The sequence below is a fragment of the Cornus florida genome, unplaced genomic scaffold, assembly GCF_030987335.1.
Source record: "Cornus florida cultivar Cherokee Brave unplaced genomic scaffold, ASM3098733v1 CherokeeBrave_3.0.0_Hap2_Chr11, whole genome shotgun sequence".
Lineage (NCBI taxonomy): Eukaryota > Viridiplantae > Streptophyta > Magnoliopsida > Cornales > Cornaceae > Cornus > Cornus florida.
This window is the reverse complement of record NW_026775581.1, coordinates 123301111-123327176: the sequence shown is the minus strand read 5'-3', so window position 1 is coordinate 123327176 and position 26066 is coordinate 123301111. Positions and strand designations below refer to the sequence as shown.

Genomic DNA, 26066 nt, shown 5'->3' with positions numbered 1-26066 from the left:
ATTGCTGTCAGTCTATTTCAAATAAATGTGTGTTAACATATCCTAAGAGCCTTTTTTTACTTGGACTATTAAGTGTGGAGTTTTTGGAAGTGTAAAGAGATACAAATTTGGATTTTCAGGGGATATTTTGAAAATCTGATGTGATTCAGATTTGAGTCTCACTTTATTATATAATTTGATTTTGGCAAATAATAATAATAATAATAAGAAAAGAGAAATAAGTTAATTTGGCCTGTTGCTTGTTTAAATTGTAGAGCTAAGTTAAGTTTAAAAAGAAGGGGGAAAAAAAAAAAAACCTCCCCAATGCTATTATCACTTATTTTAGAGGAGCATCCAATACAAAGCCAAAAAAAAAAAAAAAAAAGGCACTCAGAAGTTAATGACAAGTTTTGTCTTATCTGAGAAGTTAGGAAGATTTTATGTTCGAGTCTTGCACCCTCTCTATTTTTTATTTTTATTTTTATTTTGTTGTTTATAGTTATATATGTCAAATATAACGATACTAACTAGTTAAGGGCTCAAACTGAAGAATCAAGAACTTGACAGGAAGAAACATTAATACAACATGGCATGATATACATCTGATTTCCACATGCTTCCATACCCCTGCTATAGCACTGGGGGGCAAACATGATATCCAAGGACCACATTACAGTTAATATAACTCGGTTTTCGGGTAAGAATTTAATGACTTGTATTACAGACAAAAGCAATAGAAAAGTAAACATGTTTCGTACAAAGAACAGAATTATTTGCATAGCTCCGCCAAAAATTTATGTGTGCGGTGAAAATTTGGTTTAGCCCCCAAACCCTAAAAGAAAAAGTAGATAAAAAGATCTACACAAAACCATCTTTTGGGTCAAAATTGAATTGCAACGGTGACCTCGACGAAAACAAAAATCGGGCCACATCTTGGCACATTAATACAACAGGGCATACTATATACTGTATCTGATTTCCACATGCTTCTATACCTCTGCCATGGCTATGGGTGGCAAACAAAAATATCCAAGGGCGACAGTACAATTAATATAAATAACTCTGTTTTCAAGTAGGAATTTATTGACCCAGGTGATGGATCTCGAATGGTAGCATTACTATTATACACTTACGCCAATTTCATACATGAACCTGCATATTTATATGAGAAATTGAAAAATACATTTTAATGGGAATGTTCTATTCCTGCATATCTAAATGTGGATTATATAACTTTATTGCTGTTTGAAGATTTGAAGTCAAGAGTAAGCTCTCATCTTTAATAGTTAATAGCTAGCAACTTATAACACTGGCGTGAATCTCAGTGATAAATTAAAGTGATTGAATCGGTATCCTGCAGACAACTTAATTTTGGGACCACGGTGATGAGTACGTGTAGGGTCGAATTGTACTCCTTAGAGCAAGCTTATTAATTGCTTTATATGTATATACATACATATACATACACGCACATATATGCACGAAATATTGATGTTATGTATCAATATACCAAACAGAGCATCATAAAAAACATCACGTGAGAGTTAAAGTAAAATGAGGAAGATCTATGAATTTAATTGAATACTGTCATTACACTATGAGTCTACTGACTCTACTGTAATGGGTGTGACTAGAGAGGAGAGGACATAAAAACAGAGATGAACTCATGAATGGTGCCTCAAGAGACCAAGACATGCCCAATGAAGGGGATGATGTGCTTGCTTATTAGTCCCCAGCACCCCCAGCATGTTTCTAGAGCTAGGGTCAATTAATGTGTGTGTGTGTGTGTGTGTGTGTATGTGGTGGGGGGACCAGCACGGCTCTAGCTCACTTGCTTCATTACTTAAGAGATGTCAATTGTCAAACTACTCAGGGAGGTTAATATTGGTAGGGACTAGGGTTCGGAAATGGATTCCCTTATGTGAAGGAGAGGTCCCAGTATTTAATCAAATGGTTATCATGGTGTCATTTTACCAACATTTAATGAGGGATTTGTGTCCCTAGGGTTTGTGCCATAACTTGCAAACTAACATCTTAGGGTGATTTAATCACTATTATGGTAAATTCAGCTAACTAATGTGCTTTTAATTCTTAAATTTCACAATTGGTTCGATTTTTCCTAGTTAATATTCACACATCTATCCCTCAAAAAATTGTTTGCATTTAAGATGATTTGAACCTTAAATTGGAGACTATCTAAGTCACTACAGCCAAATTCTTACCCCACTTAAAAATTAATTTAATTTTACCTTCGAACTAACTTACCTAAAAAAGTCTTACAAGACCCATTTCTTTGGGCCTAAACGGGAGAAGGTTGACAAGAATATCTGTGAACCACTTCCAAATTAGCCGCCAGTTAAATAATATATGGTGGCTTGTTTTGGACTTGTTTTGTTGTTTCGAGTCCTGACTGATATCATAATTAATCTAAGCACAAATGGTTTGCCTATATTCTTTGACATTAACTACATATGTCAGCCATATTTTTGGGATGGTGAGCTCTGACATTTTCCTTTTACATTTTGCTGTTTTACAGGTTTGGCCAAACATATTTTAACGGTCAGCCAGTGTAATCTTTCCTTCCAGTTTTCCAGAATTCAAGTTTTAACTTCAAAATTCTCACCCAACAATTCCCCTACCACAATCAAATTCCATTAAGAATATGCCTTTGGTATTTCCCCCACATTTAAATTTTCTACGATATACAATTATTCAATGACCTAATTGATAGATTGTTCAACTTTCCAAACCCGCGCATCTGTGTTCGAATCCCTAGTGTATACAACTTGAAGAATTTATGTGGTATTTATTTATTGGTCTAGATAGTTCAATTGGAAATTATATACAGACGTGATTATTAAATAACGTATTTGGAGATCTTCAACATAAAATTTACATTTATTCTAAATGAACAAAAAAATAAAAAATAAAATAATTATTCCAGCATTTCTAGAATTGCCTGGGTTTATTAAATAAATCCGGCCAACATTATGTCAGTATAATTACCATGTAGAAGTAATTAAAAATTTAGAAGAATAACAATGAAATAAGTTTATTGTCCCTGTGGCTTGTATTGAAATAAAGAAAAATAAAAGGACCTATTAGCAAAGAAGTAATAGAAACTGACTCACTTGTAAATAATTTATTCTCTAGTAATTCCTTATAAGTATGTTGATGGGAGAAATTTGAAATTTTAGATTTTTTCTCTATTTATTAGGGGATAAATACGAAATAAGAATTTGATAAGAACTGAGAGTACTAATTTGTTTGCGATTGGAGAACTAGTGGGCCTATAACTAAATTGTTGGGTCCTGTAATATATGTTGAAAGTCAGATTCTCCGTACCAAACGGATTGAAAGAAAACTCAAAGGTGGGGAGGCAGAACCTTTGGACGCCGAAGTGAGAGTTGAAACGAAATCCATAAGCTACAACTCGTTTAAGGTATGTTTCTACTGATTCCATAAAAATTATGTGATTGAGCTTCATATATTTAATTAAATATTGTTTTGGTATGTTTAAATAATAATAATATAACAACTGAGGTTAGAACAAATTGAAATGCTTGTTATTTTTGGAATCCAATATTAAAATCTAACAAAAATAATTTATTTATTAATTTTAGGCAAGTTATTTTACATGCTCTCACCCAATAAACTCACCTCAACATCAACATAAACTTTTGCCAAATTCCAAAAAAATAAGAAGTATGTTTTGAATAAAAAAATAGAAAAACATCTCTTATATATATATATGTTGAATTAAAAAAACAATTGATATCTAATTTTCTAATTCTACGAAAAAAAAATTTAAAAAAAATTGAAAAACATCTCTTAGTAAATGGAAGAATGATCAGTCTGCCATATTTAAAATTTTTGAAGAATTAAAAATTTTTAAAGTTGAGGGGGGAAATTTTTAAAGTTGAAGGGGTGCAATTTTAAAGAATTAAACATACACAACTAATTTTTTTGAAGAATTGTACATACAAAACTAATTTTTTGGAAGAATTATACATACAAAAGTAAATTTTTGAAAATTTAAAATTTTAAAGAATTATACATACAAAAATAAAACTTTTTAAAGTTAAGGGACAATTTTAAAATTTTAAAAAATTATGCATACAAAAATATAATTGTTTTAAAAATTGAGATGGGGCACTTAGCCTAAAGTACGAGGTGCAATTTTGACGAATTATATATATATACACAAAAGTAAAAAAAATTAAAGTTGAGGAATTGAATTTTTTTTTAATTGTGGGGTAAAATTTTAAAGAATTATAAAAGTAAAAAAATTTGAGGGGGAAATTTTAAAATTTTAAAAAATTATAAATGCAAAAATAAAATTTTTTAAAGTCCAGAGACAATTTTAAAAAATCATGTATACAAAAACATAATATTTTAAAAATTGAGGTGGGGGCACTGAGCTAAATTCTTCCTGGTCGGCAATCTATTTTCTTTTATTCAATTCTTTTATTCTCTAATGTAATTTCCGGACTAACTTGAGGATATCTTCTTTCCTTTTTTAAAATGAAAGATAGCGAATTCAAGTCTCCTAAGAATATTGTGAGTATTATTTTTATATAAAAGTTTCTGTAATTTTTTTTTTTTTTTTTTTTTTTTTATGTAATTCCTTTTTATGTAATTCCTTTTTGTACTTTCTTTCCTAGTTTTTCTAGGGTATTTTCAGTCATGGATTATAAGGATGTAGATTTGGTTCTTGGAGGGACCTCTCGAGAGACTATTGCAAGCAGAAAGTTGTTTGTTGGAGGGGTTTCCCAGGAGACAACTGGAGAAACCTTAAAAGAATACTTCAGTAAGTATGGACAAGTGAGAGAGTATGAGATTATCAAAGACAGAAACACAGGTAGTGGAAGAGGGTTTGGTTTTATCAGCTTCACAGATCCATTTGTTGTTGATGGAGTTCTTCAGGATGAGCACATCATTCTGGGAAAAATGGTAAAGACCATTAATCATCTCTTATTTTTTCTCTTCATTATATCAACAATTTTAATTTCTTGTTACTACTGCATCATTGATTTTTCCCTCCTTAATTTTATGATATATATATATATATATATATATATATATTATCCCTTGTCAAATTTTTTCAGTCACTATAATCCCTTATGATTCTGAATTGAGACCGTCACATGAATTTAGAATTAGGTTGCAAAACGCTTTCTCTTATATAAATTATGTGTATAATGTATTTCTTATTCATAAAATTTAAAATATGTACAAATAAATCACTTTTTAACACAAAATATATATATATATATATATATATATATAAAAATTCAATTGGACCCTTTGTGTTCTTATTTTACCAAGCAGTAATGGAATGTTTGACCTCACTAAATTCAGCGAAAAGTCTTTTGTACCCTTATCTAATTTAACAAAATTTTAATAAAAAAAAATTTATGCCAAACCAAAAGACCATATTACCCCATTTGCTAATACTCCCTTTCGCATAATTCTATTTTTTGGTGAAAAAAAAAAAAAAAAAAAAATCTATTTTATTTCTCCCTTTTTGTTCTCTCGTTTCACACTTTCGCCGCCGCCTCCTCCCGCCACCGTTGCCGCCTCCACTAGCCACCAAAACCGCTGCCGTTGTCACCACCAGCACCTCGATAGTAGTCGTTGCCGTTGTCGTCACCACCACTCCCACACCCCTCTCGCTCAAGCTCCTCCCATCGCCACCTCCTTCCATCACCGTCACCACCACGGCAACCGCGACCCCTCTTCTCTCCTCTCCTGTATATTTCTCGCCTCTCTCTCAACGGTATATTCAAATACTGTGATTGAAACCCCAGACCCACAACATTTGAGATCTCAAATCTTCCAAAATATATATCCCTATCAACTGTGCCCTTTCGACCACTTTAGATCACTGCCATCTTCTTGTATCTCCCATCGTCACCCTAATTCTCTCCTTCCGTGTCAAAGATTCCATTGATGCCATACATAATCATACTTGCTTACATATATACACACACACCTATATGTCTTTTTGTTATATATTATCCGTTTAAATTTCATAAATAGAAAATGAATGTACGTACTCGTATTATTTCTTTGGGTGTTTGATCCGAAAGGAAGGAAATTGACGTATAGGGATTATTGTGATGGGGCTTTGATGATGGCAGTGAAGGGTGGAGTTGGTGGGGATTTTGGAGAGAGAAAGAAATGGAAGATGGAGGATTTTAGAGGTGAAAATTATGATTTTTTGGTATGCTTTGGGTATGATAATTTGTTATTTTTTTTGAGTTTGATCAATTTGCTAGGTGCTTTGTGTTTGATATATATTTTTTGTTGTTATGAGTCTCTCCCATCAATAGAAAGAACATGACCCATTCATGTGGGTCATAAATTGCATTGTATCACGGCCATGCACACAAACCACAAAACAAAACATAGAACATAGAGAACTGGAGTGTTGAACGTAAGGGGGTGTGTAATATAATTTATATATGCAATGATACACAATATTGTGGTAGGTCTTTTGAAATGATGAAAATTTGATAACAAAAGAAGTGAGAAAGATTAAGAATTTGAGAGAGAGAGAATGGGTTTATAACACAAAGTCAATTTTGTAATTTCGTCGCACAGTGTAAGGTTAGGAATATCTTTTTCAATAATGAGAAGGGCATTTTAGTCATTTAGTAAATTAGACAAAATGATTATTTTATATGGCCATTTTATAACATGGTCATTTTAAATTCCACAAGGCATATTGGAAGGTTAGGAATATTCTATTTAAATTGAACAAAATAATGATCATTTTACATTACTTATATTTGTAGGTATAAATTTATTTTATTTAAATTTATTCTATTTAAACGAGGATATTATGTCCTTTTAAATCTTCAAGAACTATTTACACCAAATCATAATATAAGAGTGTTTTACAGTATTGAGATACTAGTTTGCGCTGTATCATGAATTTACTCTTCTACAGGATTTATGGGTGAGAATTTATCAAAATGTTTGACATGAGTTCACATGAGGCAGAGCTAACCCCCACCTTTTTCATATGTTTTTGAATGGTGATTTTATATAGGTGGAGGTAAAAATGGCAAAGCCCAAAATTGATAGGCTTAAAGAACCCGATTATCTTCAACAGCAGCAAAGTAATAGGTTGAGCAAAACAAATTGTACTAAGATTTTTGTGGGGGGTTTGCCTCCAACATTAACGAAAGAGGATCTCAGAAGGTTTTTCCAGCGTTTTGGTACGATCATCGATGTGGTTGTGATACATAACAAAGAAACAAATAAACCTAGAGGCTTCGGGTTTATTGTTTTTGATTCGGAGGAAGCAGTGAACAATGTTCTGAAAAAGAGCTTTTATAAATTGAAAAACAAGGAAGTGGAGGTCAAGAGGGCTAAGCCTAAGGACATGATTGGTTGGCCTATATCCATTTATGATTGTAATAATACAGGTTTGGGTTTCGGAAATGGATCTTTCGGGTTTTATTCTCCTTCTGCTCCTTCTGGCGGTGTTAATTTAGGGTATTCTTATGGATTAAACTCTTACAATGGATTAGAGGCTCCTTTCATGGCCGGAGCTCCTTTTATGGGGTACAATGGAGTTGGCTATGAGACCTCATTTGCTAGTACAAGTTATAATCAGAGCCCAATTGGTTATGGAAGTACAGTCTCTTATCCCGCACAAACCAACAGTGAGGCGTATGGTTATGGTTATGGTTATGGTTGGTCTAGCGGGTTCATGGATATGAACAATGGGGCATATAGGTCTAGGGGAGTCATGGACATGAATGCTTCAACATCGGTCGTGAATACTAACTCAAGTGACAATGACAATGATGATGGTAATGAGGTTGAGGTTCTGGCTAGTACAAGGTTGTTGCAGATTGGTGATGGATCGAATTCGGAAGACAATGGTGCAGAACATCAGAACAAAGGGCGTTCTTGTGATTCTAGTTGATGGTTCCCATGGCTAGCTAATGGTTTTGTTCAGGTGGAATATACAAGTAACTCAATTCAATATTTTATTATATTAATTCTTTTACACTTCCTCGAGACATATTTGACAAATTGTCCATTACAGAACTCGACCACAATGCTAATGAGCCATTGATCGCATCTTTCCTTAGAATAATCTTGCAATTTTTAAATTTTTTTTTTTTTTTTCCTATTTACTCTGACGTCATAATTTTCATATATGTTTATGTATCACTTTGCCTTTGAAATTGTAATTATTAGAAGCTTATGTGACGTAAACTTGTTATATGATTATACTATATGATTATATATTGTGTATAGGGAGATATGAAGATAGGAGAGAGAACATTACTGTTCCGACAAAATCTGAATGAATAGAGTAAAATTACTTCTGGATTTGTGAAAGGGTGTGATTTATTTTACCAGTAATTATATTTTTTAAATTCTTTGCGTAACCAAATACTGAAAATTTTTGTAAAAGTTATTTTTCAAAAAATATTTTATGTGAATTATTTTATTTTGAATTAATGAAAATTTTATTAAGGTAAACCTTATTTTATCAAAGCATATTCAATTAGCTTGCAAAGGTCTCGACTCATGGATATGGTTCGTCTAGCATGGATGTGAGGCCATGGTGTGAGAGAATTGTCATAGAACTCCGAGATATGGTGATGAGGTTGAGGTTGAGGTTGTGACTAGTAAAAGGTTGTTGCAGATTCGTTATGGGAAGAATTTATTTTTGTCAGCAAGATCAATCTTTTAATTAAAATAAATTTAAAAAAAAATGTTATATACTGTGTATAAAGATATATGAATGCAGGAGAGATAAAGTTGCTGTTTAGACAATATTTGAGATTCACTAAATCCTGGGACTGCAAGTCATTTTTGTTGAAGGGTGTAATGTATTTTACCAGTTTTATTTTTCCAATTCTTTAGGTAATCAAATACTAAAAAAAAAAATGTAATAATTATTTTCCAAATTTTTTTAGGTGATTTATTTTATTTTCAATTCATGAAATCTTTATTAAGCTAAACCTTTTTATTAATTGCAGATTAAAGAGAGAGGACCGATGAAAAGTTTTAAGTCTGCACAAAAATAATGTGAGAACAGAAAAACTCAGATTTAAAGTACCTCACAAAAATAATATGCCCACGACAACAGTGTGAGCACAAAACGGTATAGATATGAAGAATCTACTTATATATGATATCCACAGAGAGAGAGAGGAAGTGCTGCAAATAAGTGTTGTTTTGAGTGGTTGAGAAGATGAGGCAGCCCTCGGCATCTAAGCTTTTAATACTTGTTTTTGTTCTCTCTGTCATCACCCTCTTCTTTACTTACATGGCAGCCGCCAGAGGCGGAGGTGGAGGCCGAGGAGGAGGCAGCAGCCGAGGAGGTGGCGGAGGCAGAAGTCGAGGTGGAGGAGGCAGGAGTCGAGGTGGAGGTGGTAGCCGAAGTGGAGGAAGCAGAGGCGGAGGAGGGGGTACAGTAATGCCAATTGGTGGAACCAGCCATCCTATACCCACAACTACTTGCATGGCACCCTTCGGTCTATATACTTGTTTGCTTCTCTTTGATTTCTATTGTTTGCTTCTCTTTGATTTCTAAATAGATTTTACTTCTTTACTCTTCTATGTAGTGTGTTCTTTTCTTGGCATGCTAATGACTTAATATAGCACATTAAGGGTCCGTTTGGATGGCGATAACGTTACATGTTATGGTTTGGTATGATATGAAAACAACCGTTTTGGTATTAGTATGTTTTTAGTAGAAATTGAATCCATATTTGGTAAGGATTGCTTTGTTTTTGATAATTGTATATCAGAAACATGATAACGCGTTTACTATTGTCATGCGTTTTAAGGAATCCGAAAACAAAACACGTTTGGGATTAGTGTTTTGTTATCAAAAATTCTTAATCAATAACAGAATACCTGTTTGGTAGTTTTTGTTTTGAAAAATTATATATATGAATACAATTATAAGTTTATATGTAAAATAATCCATTTTTCTTTATGATTTGAGATAATTTGTATTAAAAAAAAAAAAATCTGCATTAAAGTTGGAAAAAAAAATTATGAATAAATTTACATGTACAATGGCAACCCAACTACTTTGTAATAATGAATAAATCTGCAAAAACATGATTAATGGCAACTAAATTACAAATCTAACTTTGTAATAATCTTTCAATGAGAGCAGATCTTTGCACTCCATTTATCTTTTTCTTTTGGCTTGCATTCCATTTAACTTTGTTTTGTTTCATATATATATATATATTATAAATTCATGATGAATGAGAGAGAGAGAGAGAGAGAGATCTTTGTAGTTGAAACTAACAAGAAACAAAGCCAAAACGTTGATCGTCTTGAATTGGTTAGAGTTGAGATTTGGTGGACATTGAAGCTTGTGAATAGTTTTACTTCACTTAGATTAGTTTGAAATTTTGTAGTGGAGGTCCTTCAAATTGGTAATATTTTTTTTGTAAGATCTCAGGACCATTTCCCCTTTTCTTGAGTATTTATTTTGATAACAGACTTGTGAATATTTCATACAATATCCAACCATAAGCAGAATTGATAAATATGAATAAAGATTAAAAGCAAGCAATCAAGGAAGATCCCTCTTACAAGACTGAACAACATTCACATATATACTTCCACGTATAGTTTTGCTTTGTACATCACAATCTTAAGAACTCGAGTGTTACCCATTCACATATATACTTCCACATATAAGGAGCTAGACATTCCTTAAAAATAGTATGTGTGTACACACGCACTTCATTACACTTACATAAAATGCACACACAACTGGAGATCACTAATATTCATTCCATAAAATGTACACCTACTTCTTTATACTTGCATAGGCCTCCATTTGATTAACTTAGAGATCAGTAACTTTCTGGAGTTGCAGCAACTGGAGAATGCTTCCTATCAATCCCACTGGTGCCACTGCCTACAACTTACTGCCATGTCCTTCAATGTAGTAGCAAAAAATGAATTTGAATGTAAAACAAGACATTACCTATAGTAGCAAAATATAAAGCAAAGTTAAATTCAATTTTTTTTAAAAAAATCCGGCATGACTTCCCCTTAAAAATGGACATTTCCAAAATTTCAAAACACAATAAACACAAGAGACACCGCCCACAAAATTAATTCAATAAAGGACACCGCCCATAAAATTCATTTAACAAGGGACATGTAGTACCCCTAATTTTAAAAGGATAGTCTCGGTATTTATTTATTTTTTTTAATTGTATTTTTTAATTATTTAATTAATTATTTGACTAATTGCTTATGTGTTTAATTGAATTAGGTATTACTTGATTATTTGATTATGTGTCTATGTATTATTTGTATTTGTCTATGTGTTAATTGTTTAATTAGATTATATACTTAAATGATGTATTTGATTAATTGTAATTAATTGTAAATTAAATGATTAAATGTTTTATTTTATGGTTATGGTTAGTGGTAATGGGCTAACTAAGTGGGTCCCATGGACTACTTGGATATGAGGTTGGATGGGTACGGATAATTACCCATGAATAGTTATATATGTATATACATATATTTTATACGTAACATGTTTTAAGTTACCTTTTTAATATTATGGTAACTTTAGTATAAATAAATAATCTGATGTATATATTTTATTTATTTAATGAAGATACAAATAGATTATATACGTAACATGTTTTAAGTTACATTTTAATATTATGGTAACTTTAGTATAAATAAATAATCTGATGTATATATTTAATTTATTTAATGAGGATATAGATAGATTATATACGTAATATGTTTTAAGTTACCTTTTAATATTATGGTAACTTTAGTATTAATAAATAATTTGATGTATATATTTTATTTAATTAATAAGGATATACATAGATTATATACGTAACATATTTTAAGTTAGCTTTTTAATATTTTCATTTTTTATTTTTCTTTATTAAGTTGACTTGGATTAGGAAAATGAATAGGGTTATTATTTAGCCTATAAATACACAACTATAGGTTGAAAAAGGAGTGAAAATATATCACGTAATATATTCTATAGAGAAAGAGTTAGAGAGAGAAGGAGAAAGATGAAAGAAGGAGGAGAAAACCCTGTAGAGAGAAGATCAAGGAAGAAGAAGTTTAACTTTCGATTCGAAAGTTTAAGGCAAGTTCTTTTTCTATCTCTTTCCCTTTGATTCGTGTTTCTGTACATGCCTAGGAAATTCTAGAATTTATTAAACACATAAAATTAAATAATTATGCATGTTTAATTGGGTTAGAACATAGGTTTTATGAAATTGGTTCATATCTGTTCTTGTGTTATGAATTGATAAAATGCATGATTTTGATTTGATTTCTTATGTGAATTTTTACATGTTTAAATTACGTATTTTTTATATCTGTGGAATGATGGAATGCAGAAACATGCCTAGGATTCCTAAACATTAAATAGGAACTAGGTTTGGGTTTTAATAAATTTAAATAGACTCAATCATAATGATGCTTGCTATTTGAATGTTTTAAACAAACGAATGGATTTAATCTTTTAAAATATTTTAGCAATTGAGATTAAATGTGTAGGATGAATTGGATATAGAGAATCCTTATTTAACGGTATAATAAAATATCATCATGTATAAGATTCAGTTTGTGTAGGACATATGATATATGAAGTTTAAAGAAATAATAAGTCATTCCTATTATGTGATAACTTGATATCATATTTATCATAGTTATTTATGGAATGTTTGATGTATTTCCTTAATTGTTACATCAATTATTGGATTGTGTGGTTTAATGCACCGGTATGGGACGGTGGCATTCTAGGGATGGATTAACTTATCAGTTAAGTCCTACCTATTTTATATAAGTGAATGGATTAACTAAAATGTTAAGTCCTACTTATATTTAAGTCAGGTCAGCTGAACAAGTTAAATGATTTATGGAGGATTAATTTATTATATAAGGGAATAGATTAACTAAAATGTTAAGTCCTACTTATATTCAAGTCAGGTCAGCTGAACAAGTTGAATGACTTATGGAGGATTAATTTATACTGGATAGGATGGTTACTAGATTATATATATATATATAAGTATGGTGCCATGATATGAGCTTGAGTCTCAGGATCAATGGTTATGGCGCGTATATCGTCAAGGATGTGTAGCTAGATATAGTGTAGTTGTGTACCCTGGTAGGTCTAGGTACTCATGCCCACTATATGTGCGTTTTGCATGTTGCCTACTATTCAGGTTGAGACAACCCTATAGTCTAGTGAGGTTCCTTTAGTGTGTGTATATATATATACGGACTACTAGTTACTATTGGATTGACTAGGATGTATACATGTATCGGATCTCTGCTTGGACTGTAGTAGAGTAGAACTTGTTTGTGGGCCTGACCCACCATTATTTTTCAGGTGTTCGTCACGAGTAGAGGTTGTTCGTGCTGAGCGGGGATCAGTCTACTTCATTCTTCCGATGCTACATAAGAGTTCCTTTATGATTCAGTTTCCTGTTTTAGATTACTGTCATTTCTTTAGTTTGGATTTTCTAGGGGTCCACACAGTATGGATTCCCGAGTTGTATTTTGGAGGATCAGTTGTATCAGAAGAGTTTATTAATTAATGGAAATATATTATGAGATTTATTATTAGATTATCATTTTAGTTTCTTGTCATCATTTTATTTATTCTTCTTTATTCTTTTGTACTCTGTGTTCATTTATTATCAATTTGTTTTGATATCCTTGGGTATTCGGGCGTGGGCCTGGCCAACCCGCATTCGGAAATTCGGGGGTATCACAGTTGGTATCAGAACACTCCAGGTTCAAGTGTTGTTAGGAGTGTCTTTCGTTATGTGACTTCCGCGTTGCGTCTCTTAAAACTTAGAGCCTGTATTAGGATTCATTGTACTCTATTTACGATTCGTTAGGAGGAGTTGATGTCAATTATATTCTGTAGTTACAGAATGGTTGGCACTAAGAAAAGGATGGGTTCAAGGCAAAAGCGACAAAGACCCAAATGAGTAAAGGAGTACGTTATCGATTTCGTTGCCAGAAGGCAAAGTTAGGGATCGATGGTTTAGGTTCATTTAGCGTTACTTTAAAAGTATAAGCCAAGGAAGGATTTAGGTGTACGTGATAGGTCACCGCATATCGGGGCCAACACGACTTCAGTTGATCTCAAAAAGGAGACAAACGAGGAGTAGGAGCCGAAGAGGATCCTAATGGAGGAGATTTATGTGCATCCAATAAAAATGGTACTAAATCTTGAAGATGGATAATCGCGCGAGGTGATCTGAATTGCTACTAGTATAGCGAATGTTATTAGTAGAATTGGGGTTGATCAATCTACAAATAATTAAGCTTTCTTATCATCTCTAAAAGAGATATATAAGAAGTACTCTTCAGAAGATTGGGGATTTGATGGAGTTCTTATCAGAACGAAACGTATGATTTTGTATCACATTCAGGAAGGTATTGGTATTATGTTGTGACGTTCTAATTCGCTTTATAAAACCAAGTTAGATAGTTTACATTCAGCGTGTAGGGAGGATGAGGGTTAAACCCTTAGTATTTGCTTAGGCAAACATATGTTGCTTTTAAGCTCTGTTTAAAGGATATGTTTCGAGGTTGGATGATTACCTACGAAACTATAAAAGGATATTGTGAAACAATTTGGTAGTGTTGATTTCAAATGAGACTTTCTTTTCTAGAAAGAACGATGTCCTAAGTAGGAATATATTTTGTGCTAGTGTGTTTGTCATACGTATTTTATTTTCGTTGATTATTTCGGTTAATGGTATATGGTTTAGTTGGGGACACAAGTATGTGATCAGCCAACTATTGTTTTTAATAATATGGAGTAATAGCGCTATTTACACTAGATTTGTGAGCATGCGGTTGTAGGATATGGTAGATACACATAATTCTAGCCAATCTATTAGACCTGGACATGTGTCATTCTAGTATATTGTTTGGGATGGGATAGTTAAACCATCACTGTGAGTCAAATAATCTAGTATGATTAGTTTGATTTACTTTACTCTAGGTACGGATTTGTGTCATATTACAACGCTATGATAATGGTGGTTGTTAATATTTTGGGATGCGTGAGATGGTGGTAAATAAAGATCACTGTAACGCCACGATGATTTATTAGAGGTGCTGGATTTGCTAAACATCTTCTTGAAAATTTCAGAAGTTGTTACCAAGTCAGAAGGAGGATTTAGTACTGGATTAAGTACTTATTGGAATGACACCGAGTGAGGATACAAGACTGAATAAATATTCATCAGTAAATTCTTAATCAAGAATTTATTCAAGAGGGTGTGTCATTAGGAAGAATTTGCCGGTGTTGCACATGGAGGAGGAAACTAAGTCTCTTCATTTCCATAAATAATATGGAATTATTTTTTTAGTCACAATTTGCAACAATTAGCTATTGCAAGGAAATTGATGACTTATGTAGAGGATGGGAAGATTTCATATTCTTTTGAAGTTAGACAAAGAAGTCGGATTGTCATTAACTTGTTTTAAAGAAGCAGGGTGTGTCAAAGACAAGATGGTGAGACTAAACACCTTTATAAAGATAAGATGCATGGTATGTATGGAAATGTCGTAGTTTGTTGACTTTTGTTGAGTTAAAGTCATAACTGACTATTGATAAATGGAATTACCAATTGACTTTCAATATCGGTAAGTTTATCACAGATCAGTAGTGGATAGATTTAGTTGCAGAATTCGCTTTTGAAGATGCTCCAATTTAAACAATGGGTACAGACGAAAACTGGTGGTACCGGATTAACAGTACTTTCTGCAGACAAATTGGATGGATGATGCAAAGACTGAGTTTCACAACTCTTAGTTCTTTATTTATCCTAGTGGAAATATGATACTTCACGGTATGAAGCAGATGTTTGGAGGGCAGGCAGGAAGAGGAATATAGTGTTTTTTCTCTAAGTCTAATATTTATTAGATAGCAGAGATGGACCATCAGAGATCATTGGATTCTTGCTGCTATTTTCTATACTGAAGTGGAAATGACAGAGCATTTTCACGGATTTAGTTGAGGGATTGCTGATTTGATACAAGGGTTAGGATTCTAGTTGGGATATTGGTTGACTGATAAAATTAAATCAGTTTCATTTTGTCTATTTTGATCGAGCTGGTAAGATATCCGTTTATACGAATATAATGGATCACGAGACGGCTTAGATGGATGCAAAGTATGAATAATAACACTTGTTATTACCAAGGTAGTTCAGGAGGTCAATTTTGAATATCGGAGCTGACCCTAGAGAATGTGTTACCTTACTCAGATGGAGTTTAAGGTACTGGAGGAGAAGTTAGTAGTTTCTATAAATAGTGATATGACTGTCGGGCGACTGAGATGGAAATTTATAATTTTTCTTGGTACACCCAAACGGTTAGAAGGTACATCACGACATCAAATGTCAGTTTTGGTGAACAGGTACGGATAGGGACGTGTATATAATTGCCCTAAGTGTAAAACCTACTACAAAGGTGGAAAGTTGATCATTAGATATCATAGGAATCTTTAGCCACTTCTTATAACAAAGAAGTTGAACTAAACAGGAGTGATAGTTGGTGGGAAGGATCGACATTGATTTGGAATTTCAATTTTCCATATGGAATCCGAGTAGTGGATTGAGAAAGATCGTTTGAGGACATAAATTTAAGTGATGCTTATTTTAGAACTTCATAGTAGTTATATAGTTCAGTGATAGTGGTGTTATAGCATGTGGATGTCCATATTAGTGGATGCAAAGTGCTATTTCGAATGAGCTTTATGAAGATTTTGGAGCAGCAGCTCTACTTCATATATATAGACGGAGGAATTAATCGAGAGATTAAATTAAACCATAAAGGATATGTTTGAGGCGTATATCCTAGATTTTCATGGACTGTTGGAAATGTTTACTTCACTTGTCGGAATTTTGTCTGTGATGTTGTTGGCACAAGGAGGTTAGTGTGACAACTTTGGAGGTTTTGTATCTTTCACAATGCATACCTCTCATTTGTTGGTTGGAAATAGAAGTAAGGGTTGTACAATCAGACCTCGACTTCATTTAAAAATATGTCGAAAATAGATACTTCCCTTTATATTGAACTGCGCGCGGTTGGGAGGCAACAGTAGGATGTTGTAAATAGTTGAACTCGTATACTAGAGTTTTTCTATCAGGGAGTAGTTTGCTCATTCTGTTTTCTATGTAGGAAGAAAGGCGATTTTTGGAGAAAGGTTAATTTTACTTATTACATTGACTTTTAGAAGATTGTGTTTCGCAATTGAGGTAGTCACCTCTGAATTAGCGTTACCAAATTATTAGCGCTGGGTGCATAGGAGTTTGTGCGTATATTCTATGGCACTTGGAGGTATGTAGATCATTCCCTTGTCGACATAGGAGGATTACGTTGTTATTTGATACAACCTACGCATTGTATGATTATTGTGTTTCTTAAAATATAGGAACTCTGTATACCACTTGGTATATTGGAGTTAAGTGGAGCCCTTATAGTGAGGTTGCGTCTATTTGGGAATCTGAGGATGTTTTTCGCTCACAGTTTCCAATCATAATGGAAGAAAGTAAGGGCGAATTCCGAGGACGGAATTCCTTTTATTAGGGGGGAAGAATGTAATACCCCTAATTTTAAAAGGATAGTCTCGGTATTTATTTATTTGTTTTAATTGTATTTTTTAATTATTTAATTAATTATTTGACTAATTGCTTATGTGTTTAATTGAATTAGGTATTACTTGATTATTTGATTATGTGTTTATGTATTATTTGTATTTGTCTATGTATTAATTGTTTAATTAGATTATGTGCTTAAATGGTGTATTTGATTAATTATAATTAATTGTAAATTAAATGATTAAATGTTTTATTTTATTTTATTTTATGGTTATGGTTAGTGGTAATGGGCTAACTAATTGGGTCCCATGGACTACTTGGATAGGAGGTTGGATGGGTATGGATAATTACCCATGGATAGTTGTATATGTATATATATAGATATATATGTATATACATATATATAAAAAGGAAAGTAATTTATTAATATTATAGTAACTTTAATATTAATAAATAATCTGATGTATATATTTTATATATTTATATAATAAGGATATACATATATTTTATACGTAACATGTTTTAAGTTACCTTTTTAATATTATGGTAACTTTAGTATAAATAAATAATCTGATGTATATATTTTATTTGTTTAGTGAAGATACAAATAGATTATATACGTAACATGTTTTAAGTTACATTTTAATATTATGGTAACTTTAGTATAAATAAATAATCTGATGTATATATTTAATTTATTTAATGAGGATATAGATAGATTATATACGTAATATGTTTTAAGTTACCTTTTAATATTATGGTAACTTTAGTATTAATAAATAATTTGATGTATATATTTTATTTAATTAATAAGGATATACATAGATTATATACGTAACATATTTTAAGTTAACTTTTTAATATTTTCATTTTTTATTTTTCTTTATTAAGTTGACTTGGATTAGGAAAAGGAATAGGGTTATTATTTAGCCTATAAATACACAACTATAGGTTGAAAAAGGAGTGAAAATATATCACGTAATATATTCTATAGAGAAAGAGTTAGAGAGAGAAGGAGAAAGAGGAAGGAAGGAGGAGAAAACCCTGTAGAGAGAAGATCAAGGAAGAAGAAGTTTAACTTTCGATTCGAAAGTTTAAGGCAAGTTCTTCTTCTATCTCTTTCCCTTTGATTCGTGTTTCTGTACATGCCTAGGAAATTTCAGAATTTATTAAACACATAAAATTAAATAATTATGCATGTTTAATTGGGTTAGAACATAGATTTTATGAAATTGGTTCATATCTGTTCTTGTGTTTTGAATTGATAAAATGTATGATTTTGATTTGATTTCTTATGTGAATTTTTACATGTTTAAATTACGTATTTTTTATATCTGTGGAATGATGAAACGTAGAAACATGTCTAAGATTCCTAAACATTAAATAGGAACTAGGTTTGGGTTTTAATAAATTTAAATAGACTCAATCATAATGATGCTTGCTATTTGAATGTTTTAAATAAACGAATGGATTTAATCTTTTAAAATATTTTAACAATTGAGATTAAATGTGTAGGATGAATTGGATATAGAGAATCCTTATTTAACGGTATAATAAAATATCATCATGTATAATATTCAGTTTGTGTATGACATATGATATATGAAGTTTAAAGAAATAATAAGTCATTCCTATTATGTGATAACTTGATATCATATTTATCATAGTTATTTATGGAATGTTTGATGTATTTCCTTAATTGTTACATCAATTCTTGGATTGTGTGGTTTAATGCACCGGTATGGGACGGTGGCATTCTAGGGATGGATTAACTTATCAGTTAAGTCCTACCTATTTTATATAAGGGAATGGATTAACTAAAATGTTAAGTCCTACTTATATTTAAGTCAGGTCAGCTGAACAAGTTGAATGACTTATGGAGGATTAATTTATTATATAAGGGAATGGATTAACTAAAATGTTAAGTCCTACTTATATTCAAGTCAGGTCAGCTGAACAAGTTGAATGACTTATGGAGGATTAATTTATACTGGATAGGATGGTTACTAGATTATATATATATATAAGTATGGTGCCATGATATGAGCTTGAATCTCAGGATCAATGGTTAGGGCGCGTATATCGCCAGGGATGTGTAGCTAGATATAGTGTAGTTGTGTACCCTAGTAGGTCTAGGTACTCATGCCCACTATATGTGCGTTTTGCATGTTGCCTACTATTCAGGTTGAGACAACCCTATAGTCTAGTGAGGTTCCTTTAGTGTGTGTATATATATATACGGACTACTAGTTACTGTTGGATTGACTAGGATGTATACGTGTATCGGATCTCTGCTTGGACTGTAGTAGAGTAGAACTTGTTTGTAGGCTTGACCCACCATTATTTTTCAGGTGTTCGTCACAAGTAGAGGTTGTTCGTGCTGAGCGGGGATCAGTCTATTTCATTCTTCCGATGCTACATAAGAGTTCCTTTATGATTCAGTTTCTTGTTTTAGATTACTATCATTTGTTTAGTTTGGATTTTCTAGGGGTCCACACAGTATGGATTCCCGAGTTGTATTTTAGAGGATCAGTTGTATCAGAAGAGTTTATTAATTAATGGAAATATATTATGAGATTTATTATTAGATTATCATTTTAGTTTCTTGTCATCATTTTATTTATTCTTCTTTATTCTTTTGTACTCTGTGTTCGTTTATTATCAATTTGTTTTGATATCCTCGGATATTCGGGCGTAGGCCTGGCCAACCCGCATTCGGAAATTCGGGGGTATCACTGGATACCGCCCACAAAATTATTTTAACAAGGGACACCGCGCACAAAATTCAATTAACAAGGGCCACCGTCCAGAAATTTAATTCAAGCAAAATATATCTAACTTTCTTTCAGGCTAAGCTGCAAATTTGGAGTGTAAATGACCTCATGCAAAACAAAACACATGAACAACATTAGAGAAAAATAAAATAACACACGGTAGGAATGAAATAATTAGAAGTAGTAAACAAGATATATTTAACCTTTTTTCAGACTAAGCTGCAAATTTGGAGTGTAAATGACCTCATGCAAAACAAAACACATGAACAACATTAGAGAAAAACAAAATAACACGGTAGGAATGAAATAATTAGAAGTACTAAATCAGATATATCTAACCTTTTTTAGACTAAGTTGCAAATAAAGTGTAAATGACCTCAGTAGCAAATTTTAGAAATGCCCTAAAGCTCACTCCCAAAATGACAGAGTAGAGAATACAACAGCAACTAATATGCAGTTCAAAATATACCATTTAAGTATATATTACATACCAAATGAAACACAGGAAATTAACTAAATACGTATTACATGTCATATATTACAAAAGATGAAAATTTATTTAACTTCATCTTTTAATAACAACGATAATGAGCAACAAGAGGACAATCACAATAAACATGATTGTGATAGCAAGACATCCACAACCTAGGAAGAGCATGTACTTCTGTCTACATTGTTCATTTTGAATCATTGCAATAACTCTGTCCAAGTCAGATTGAATCTGTTCTTCAACTTGTGCACCTTGGTGCAACTCATCCACCCACATAAATGCATTCATATGTGACTACAAGAAATATAAATTATACAATTAGGAAATAGTAGCAAAAATAGCACCTAAAAGTTTAAAACCATACCTCCCGAGCTGGACACCTATAGAATTGTCGACCATTATTTTTTGGAGTTCGAGCCCTATACCGATGCATAGGACCTCTACCACATGCACATTGTGGTTGCTCACCTTTAAGCCTATACATAAGTGCACCTATAAGTACTAAAGCATTTAATATTTGATGTCCTAATATAATTTGTTATTACAGTTATCCATAAATAAGGAGCATCTGAGTTTAATTTACGTAACATAATTAGTTATTAAAGTTATCCATATTAAAATTCTACACACTATTAGACAGTTTTATAATTAGTGATTACAGTGCTCCCAAATTAGGTTGGCAATACTATCACGATAAATATCCATCTGTCGTATCTGTGTATTAGTAACACTGACCACCTGAACATCGTCATCCACATCAGGTTCATTTTGTGAAGATTAAGGGGTTTCAGAATAAAAAATTTCATCAGATTCACCTTTGGATCTTATGAAATTATGCAATGTACAACAGGCAATGACAATAAGAACTTGAGTATCAAAGTGATAAGGGGGCATTTGCTTCAATATAGCGAATCTCATCTTTACCAACCCAAAACATCGCTCTATGATATTCCTCAATGACGAGTGCCTAAAATTGTACACCTCTTCTCTACCACGTGGTCCTCTAGTATGTCTACGATATTCCTGCATGTGGTAATGTTGACCCCGGTAAGGGGCCAAAAACCCCGGTTGATTGGCGTACCCAGAGTCCACTAAATAAAACTTACCTGTCATGTTAAGTATGTTAAGTATTAAAATTAACGTATTTGTAATGTTAAATGCATAAATATGGAAAGGTAATATTTTTACCTTCGAGTGGTGATGGAAAATTGAAATCCTGATTCTGAATGCACTCAGTTAAAATCTTCGAATCATTAGCAGACATTTCCCACCCTGCTAGAATGTATGTGAATTTCATATCAAATGAACACACGGCCATGATATTTTGGGTCGTATCACCCTTTCTACCACAAAAGGGTATTTGTTGGTCAACTGGCACTACAGCATGGATATGAGTACCATTTATGGCTCCTACACAATTCTTAAAATATGGGTAAAACTTTGGATTGTTCTTTATTTCTTTAGGAATTTCATTCAAATCTGAGGGAACAATAATATTAGTCCCTAACTCACAAATTAACTTTAAGACAGTATGAAAGTGATATGAAATTGTAGATGTAGAGTGTTGGAATCTTTCAGCAACGACACGATTCTTTTCATTGTGAGACATGGTAAGTAGGAAGATTGCAACTTGTTCTTCTACCGTTAGAAATGTTGAATCTTTCAATCCTGACAATTTCAACTCACGACACAATGCCCTAAAGGTGTTAGGGTACATCTGAAAATTTTCATAACACCTATCTTCATGTCCATTTAAGAGCTCGAATGTAATCTTCCCCTTGTAACATGGAATTCTTACAACGTTGCTTATCAAAATGTTTATGATAGTACTCATATACGGCTGCGATCAATACAAGAATTTCCTCCTCATCATCATCATCATAAATGGTTAATATTGTCCTTATGTCCATAGCTACTATCCTATTTAAGAATAAACAGAAGCAGTTATTGTAATAAAAATTAAGCAAAATGGAAAAGACATACCAAATCATACAATTATCCAGTAATAATGTAAAAACAATAGATATAGAACATAAATAGTTATCCAGCATTAATTTAAAAGTAGTAGATAGAGGAATTAAATACACTCTTCCAACAATAATGTAAAATCAGTGGATAAGAAAAATTCATTACAGTCATCCAACAGTAATGTAAGAGCAGTTATAAAGCAGTCATCCAAAAGCACATAAAAGTAAGATACCGAAGAAATCACAGAGGCTGATTCATCACCCACCTAACCTTCTTGTCATCAGGAATGCAAAGAAATATGTCCCTCCACACCTTGTCCTCACCAAACATCCTTATGATCTTAGCATAATAGGTATCATTAATCCCCACTAATGTGTTGACGATCTTAACGCACTCTTCAAGCTGGGGATCCATTTCTTTTTCTTTTTTACTAGGAGATGTCACTTCAGGCATTTCGGTAAATCGAGATGGTTGACAACTAGAAGATGATTCTGCTATGGCTTTTGCAATTTTCTCAGCTTTCGCGTTCCCAATATTAGTTAAACATTCCATCACTAAAGACATTGTTTCTGAAAAAGTTTCTTTTTTCTGTTTCTTAGCTACAGGTTTGGGAGTAGGACTGAGGTCAATAGGTCCTTCTACATTAGGTTGTTCTACATCAGTCATGCCCGCATTGCCCTCAGTGTTATGAATTTCAGCTTCATGTGTTGCCACTTGAGGCATTATTAGCACTTGGTGAGGTCTGGGTGGCTTTGTAGAAGGATGAACATGCTTGCCAGTAGCATGTGTATTCCCAAAAATCCTTACCATCTGCTCATGATTCTTACACCCCTGTTTTTTTATTTTTTTGCCATACTTGAGAACCTACACGTTATTAGCTTACAATTATTGTTCATCAAACCCTTTTAATACTAAATCACTAATTACTAACTGTATGTATGGTAAATAGACACGTATTGAAATACTAACCTTGCACAATCGAACCCATCTTTCAGCTTCCAACTCAATCATCCCAGTTTCACTATTGTACCCTACACCAGTCTCAGATAATATTTGTTTGCAATCTTTGTACAGTGCTTTTATATTATTGAATTTTTGTCTACATTGGTCCTTCGTGTACTTCTTTTCAGTTTCCAATAACATTGCGTCACAATATGTGTCCACCCAATTGGATTAAAAGTCGTGCCTGTATAATTTCCTTTTCCAACCTCTTCCTCTATCAAGAGCATGAATTTCTCTTGATGGGCATCACACCACACAGCGGCATCGGCCTGTTCAATAAGTACAACATCCTTACCATTCTCATCATCAAGAGAATGAATGTCTTTTGATGGGTATTGCTCAACATTGTCATTGTTCATGTCCATCTGATTATTATTAAGTAATTAAACAGTTTAGTACATTGAATTGTGTTTTGACTCATAATTTAACACGTTAATGATAAGTAAAGAAGGTACTATCTATAAAACACTTCAATAAGGGGCAATTTTTTGTTGGGTAATAATGATGCAATGAAAGAAAGGATAATAGTAATAATATGTCATTCTTCATTCTTTATAAAAAAAATTTGGTCCAAAAATGAGCGGAAGAAGAAGGGAAGGAAAAATAAATTATTATATAATTACAATATTATATTACTATCAATTACAATATTATAGATATTACTCAACGTAATGATAAAAATAATTTAAAACTTTATCCTTCATTCTCTCTTGAGAACATAATAAATTGTTAATTTATTATCTTCTTTTCTATCAAACAAAACAAAAATAAAAAAAGACCGAATTTCTCATTCACCCCTTATTTTCAGTGTTCCCCCTAACTTTTTTTCTATACTACCAAACAAAGTATCAGTATATGCAGTACATATGTAAATAAAGGTACTTCTTTGCATTTATGCAGTACATATGTAAATAAAAGTACTTCTTTTCATTTCTCTTTACATTATGAGTATCATAATACAATTTTTTTTTTTTGCTCTTTTTTTTTTTTTTTTTTTTTGGTGCACTTTTTCTGGTACAAGTGTCCAGTTCAGGTATTGCATTAAAAAAAAAGAAGGTGTAACCACTACTACTAATTAGAAGAATACAAACACAATATGCGATTAATCGACCTAACATTTTCATATGTTCGCAAAAAACTAATATTCCATATGTTGACAAAATTTCTTAAAATTTCTGTCTTTAGACAGATTAATCAACCTAACATATTCAGTTTTAAGTCTAAAGATTCATTAAGCTTGCCCAATTAGTCTTTAAATAAGGAGTTTAGAATCAAATTAATTCAGGATTGGTAAAGAAAAATACAGCACTCAATCACAAAATAAAGTTGAAAACAGAGTACCACTTCCTAATTATAATCAAGCCATAACAAATACGGAATACCAATAACATAATTATAAAAAATTTCCCACTTACAGAAACTGGAAATCGAGAATACATACAAATAGTCTTAATTAGGGTTAGGGTTTCCTAGTGCCGTTACCTGCAGCTCCTTCAAAGACTGGTTACACAAAAGCCTCGAACTACCTCGTACAATGACTGAACTGAGAAGGGTTGAAGTTGAAACCACAAAATCGCGTCAAAGATATGCGCGAAAATAGAGACAAATCAGACAACAGACATAGATCTGAGAATCGAGAATACCACTAACATAATTAAACAAAAATCCCACATACAGAAACTCGAAATCGACAATACATACAAATAGAGTCTTAATTTTAGGGTTAGGGTTTCCTAGTGCCGTTACCTGCAGCTCCTTCAAAGACCCGGTGTTGCACAAAAGTCTCGAACTACCTCGCACAACGACTGAACTGAGAAGGGTTGAAGTTGAAACCCCAAAATCGCGTCAAAGAGATGCGCAAAAACAAAGACAAATTAGACAACAGAGAGGTACGACAACCACTGGTTTGATGTTGGATCTACAAACTCTCGAAGATCTTTGCACAACCTTTGTATATCAAAGGTAGACAACAAATCGCCCCAAATCGCCTCTCAAACATGCGGGAGAAGAGAGAGAAACGAAAGGCACAAATGACCTAATTTGAGAAAAAGTATGTTTTTATACCTCATATCACCGCTACAGTGTTTGGTATCACTTGATACCAGCACTACAGTATTCGGCCCAATCTGATACCGTCGCTACAGTGCAAAATCAACCAATATCACCAAATTCTTGATATTGGTTTTGGCCCAAATCTGGTATTGTTTTTACACTATTCAAAACCAA

At 32.6% G+C, this 26066-nt stretch overlaps 1 protein-coding gene across 1 annotated transcript; it reads left to right on the top strand.

The window, feature by feature from the left end:
* Positions 1 to 4665: 4665 nt before the first annotated feature.
* Positions 4666 to 7921, top strand: LOC132282043 (heterogeneous nuclear ribonucleoprotein 1-like). The gene is made up of 3 exons (XM_059783675.1): positions 4666 to 4932; positions 6935 to 6943; positions 7037 to 7921. The coding sequence occupies exons 1-3, from the start codon at positions 4666 to 4668 to the stop codon at positions 7919 to 7921; spliced, it is 1161 nt and encodes a 386-aa protein (XP_059639658.1).
* The last annotated feature ends 18145 nt before the right edge of the window (positions 7922 to 26066 follow it).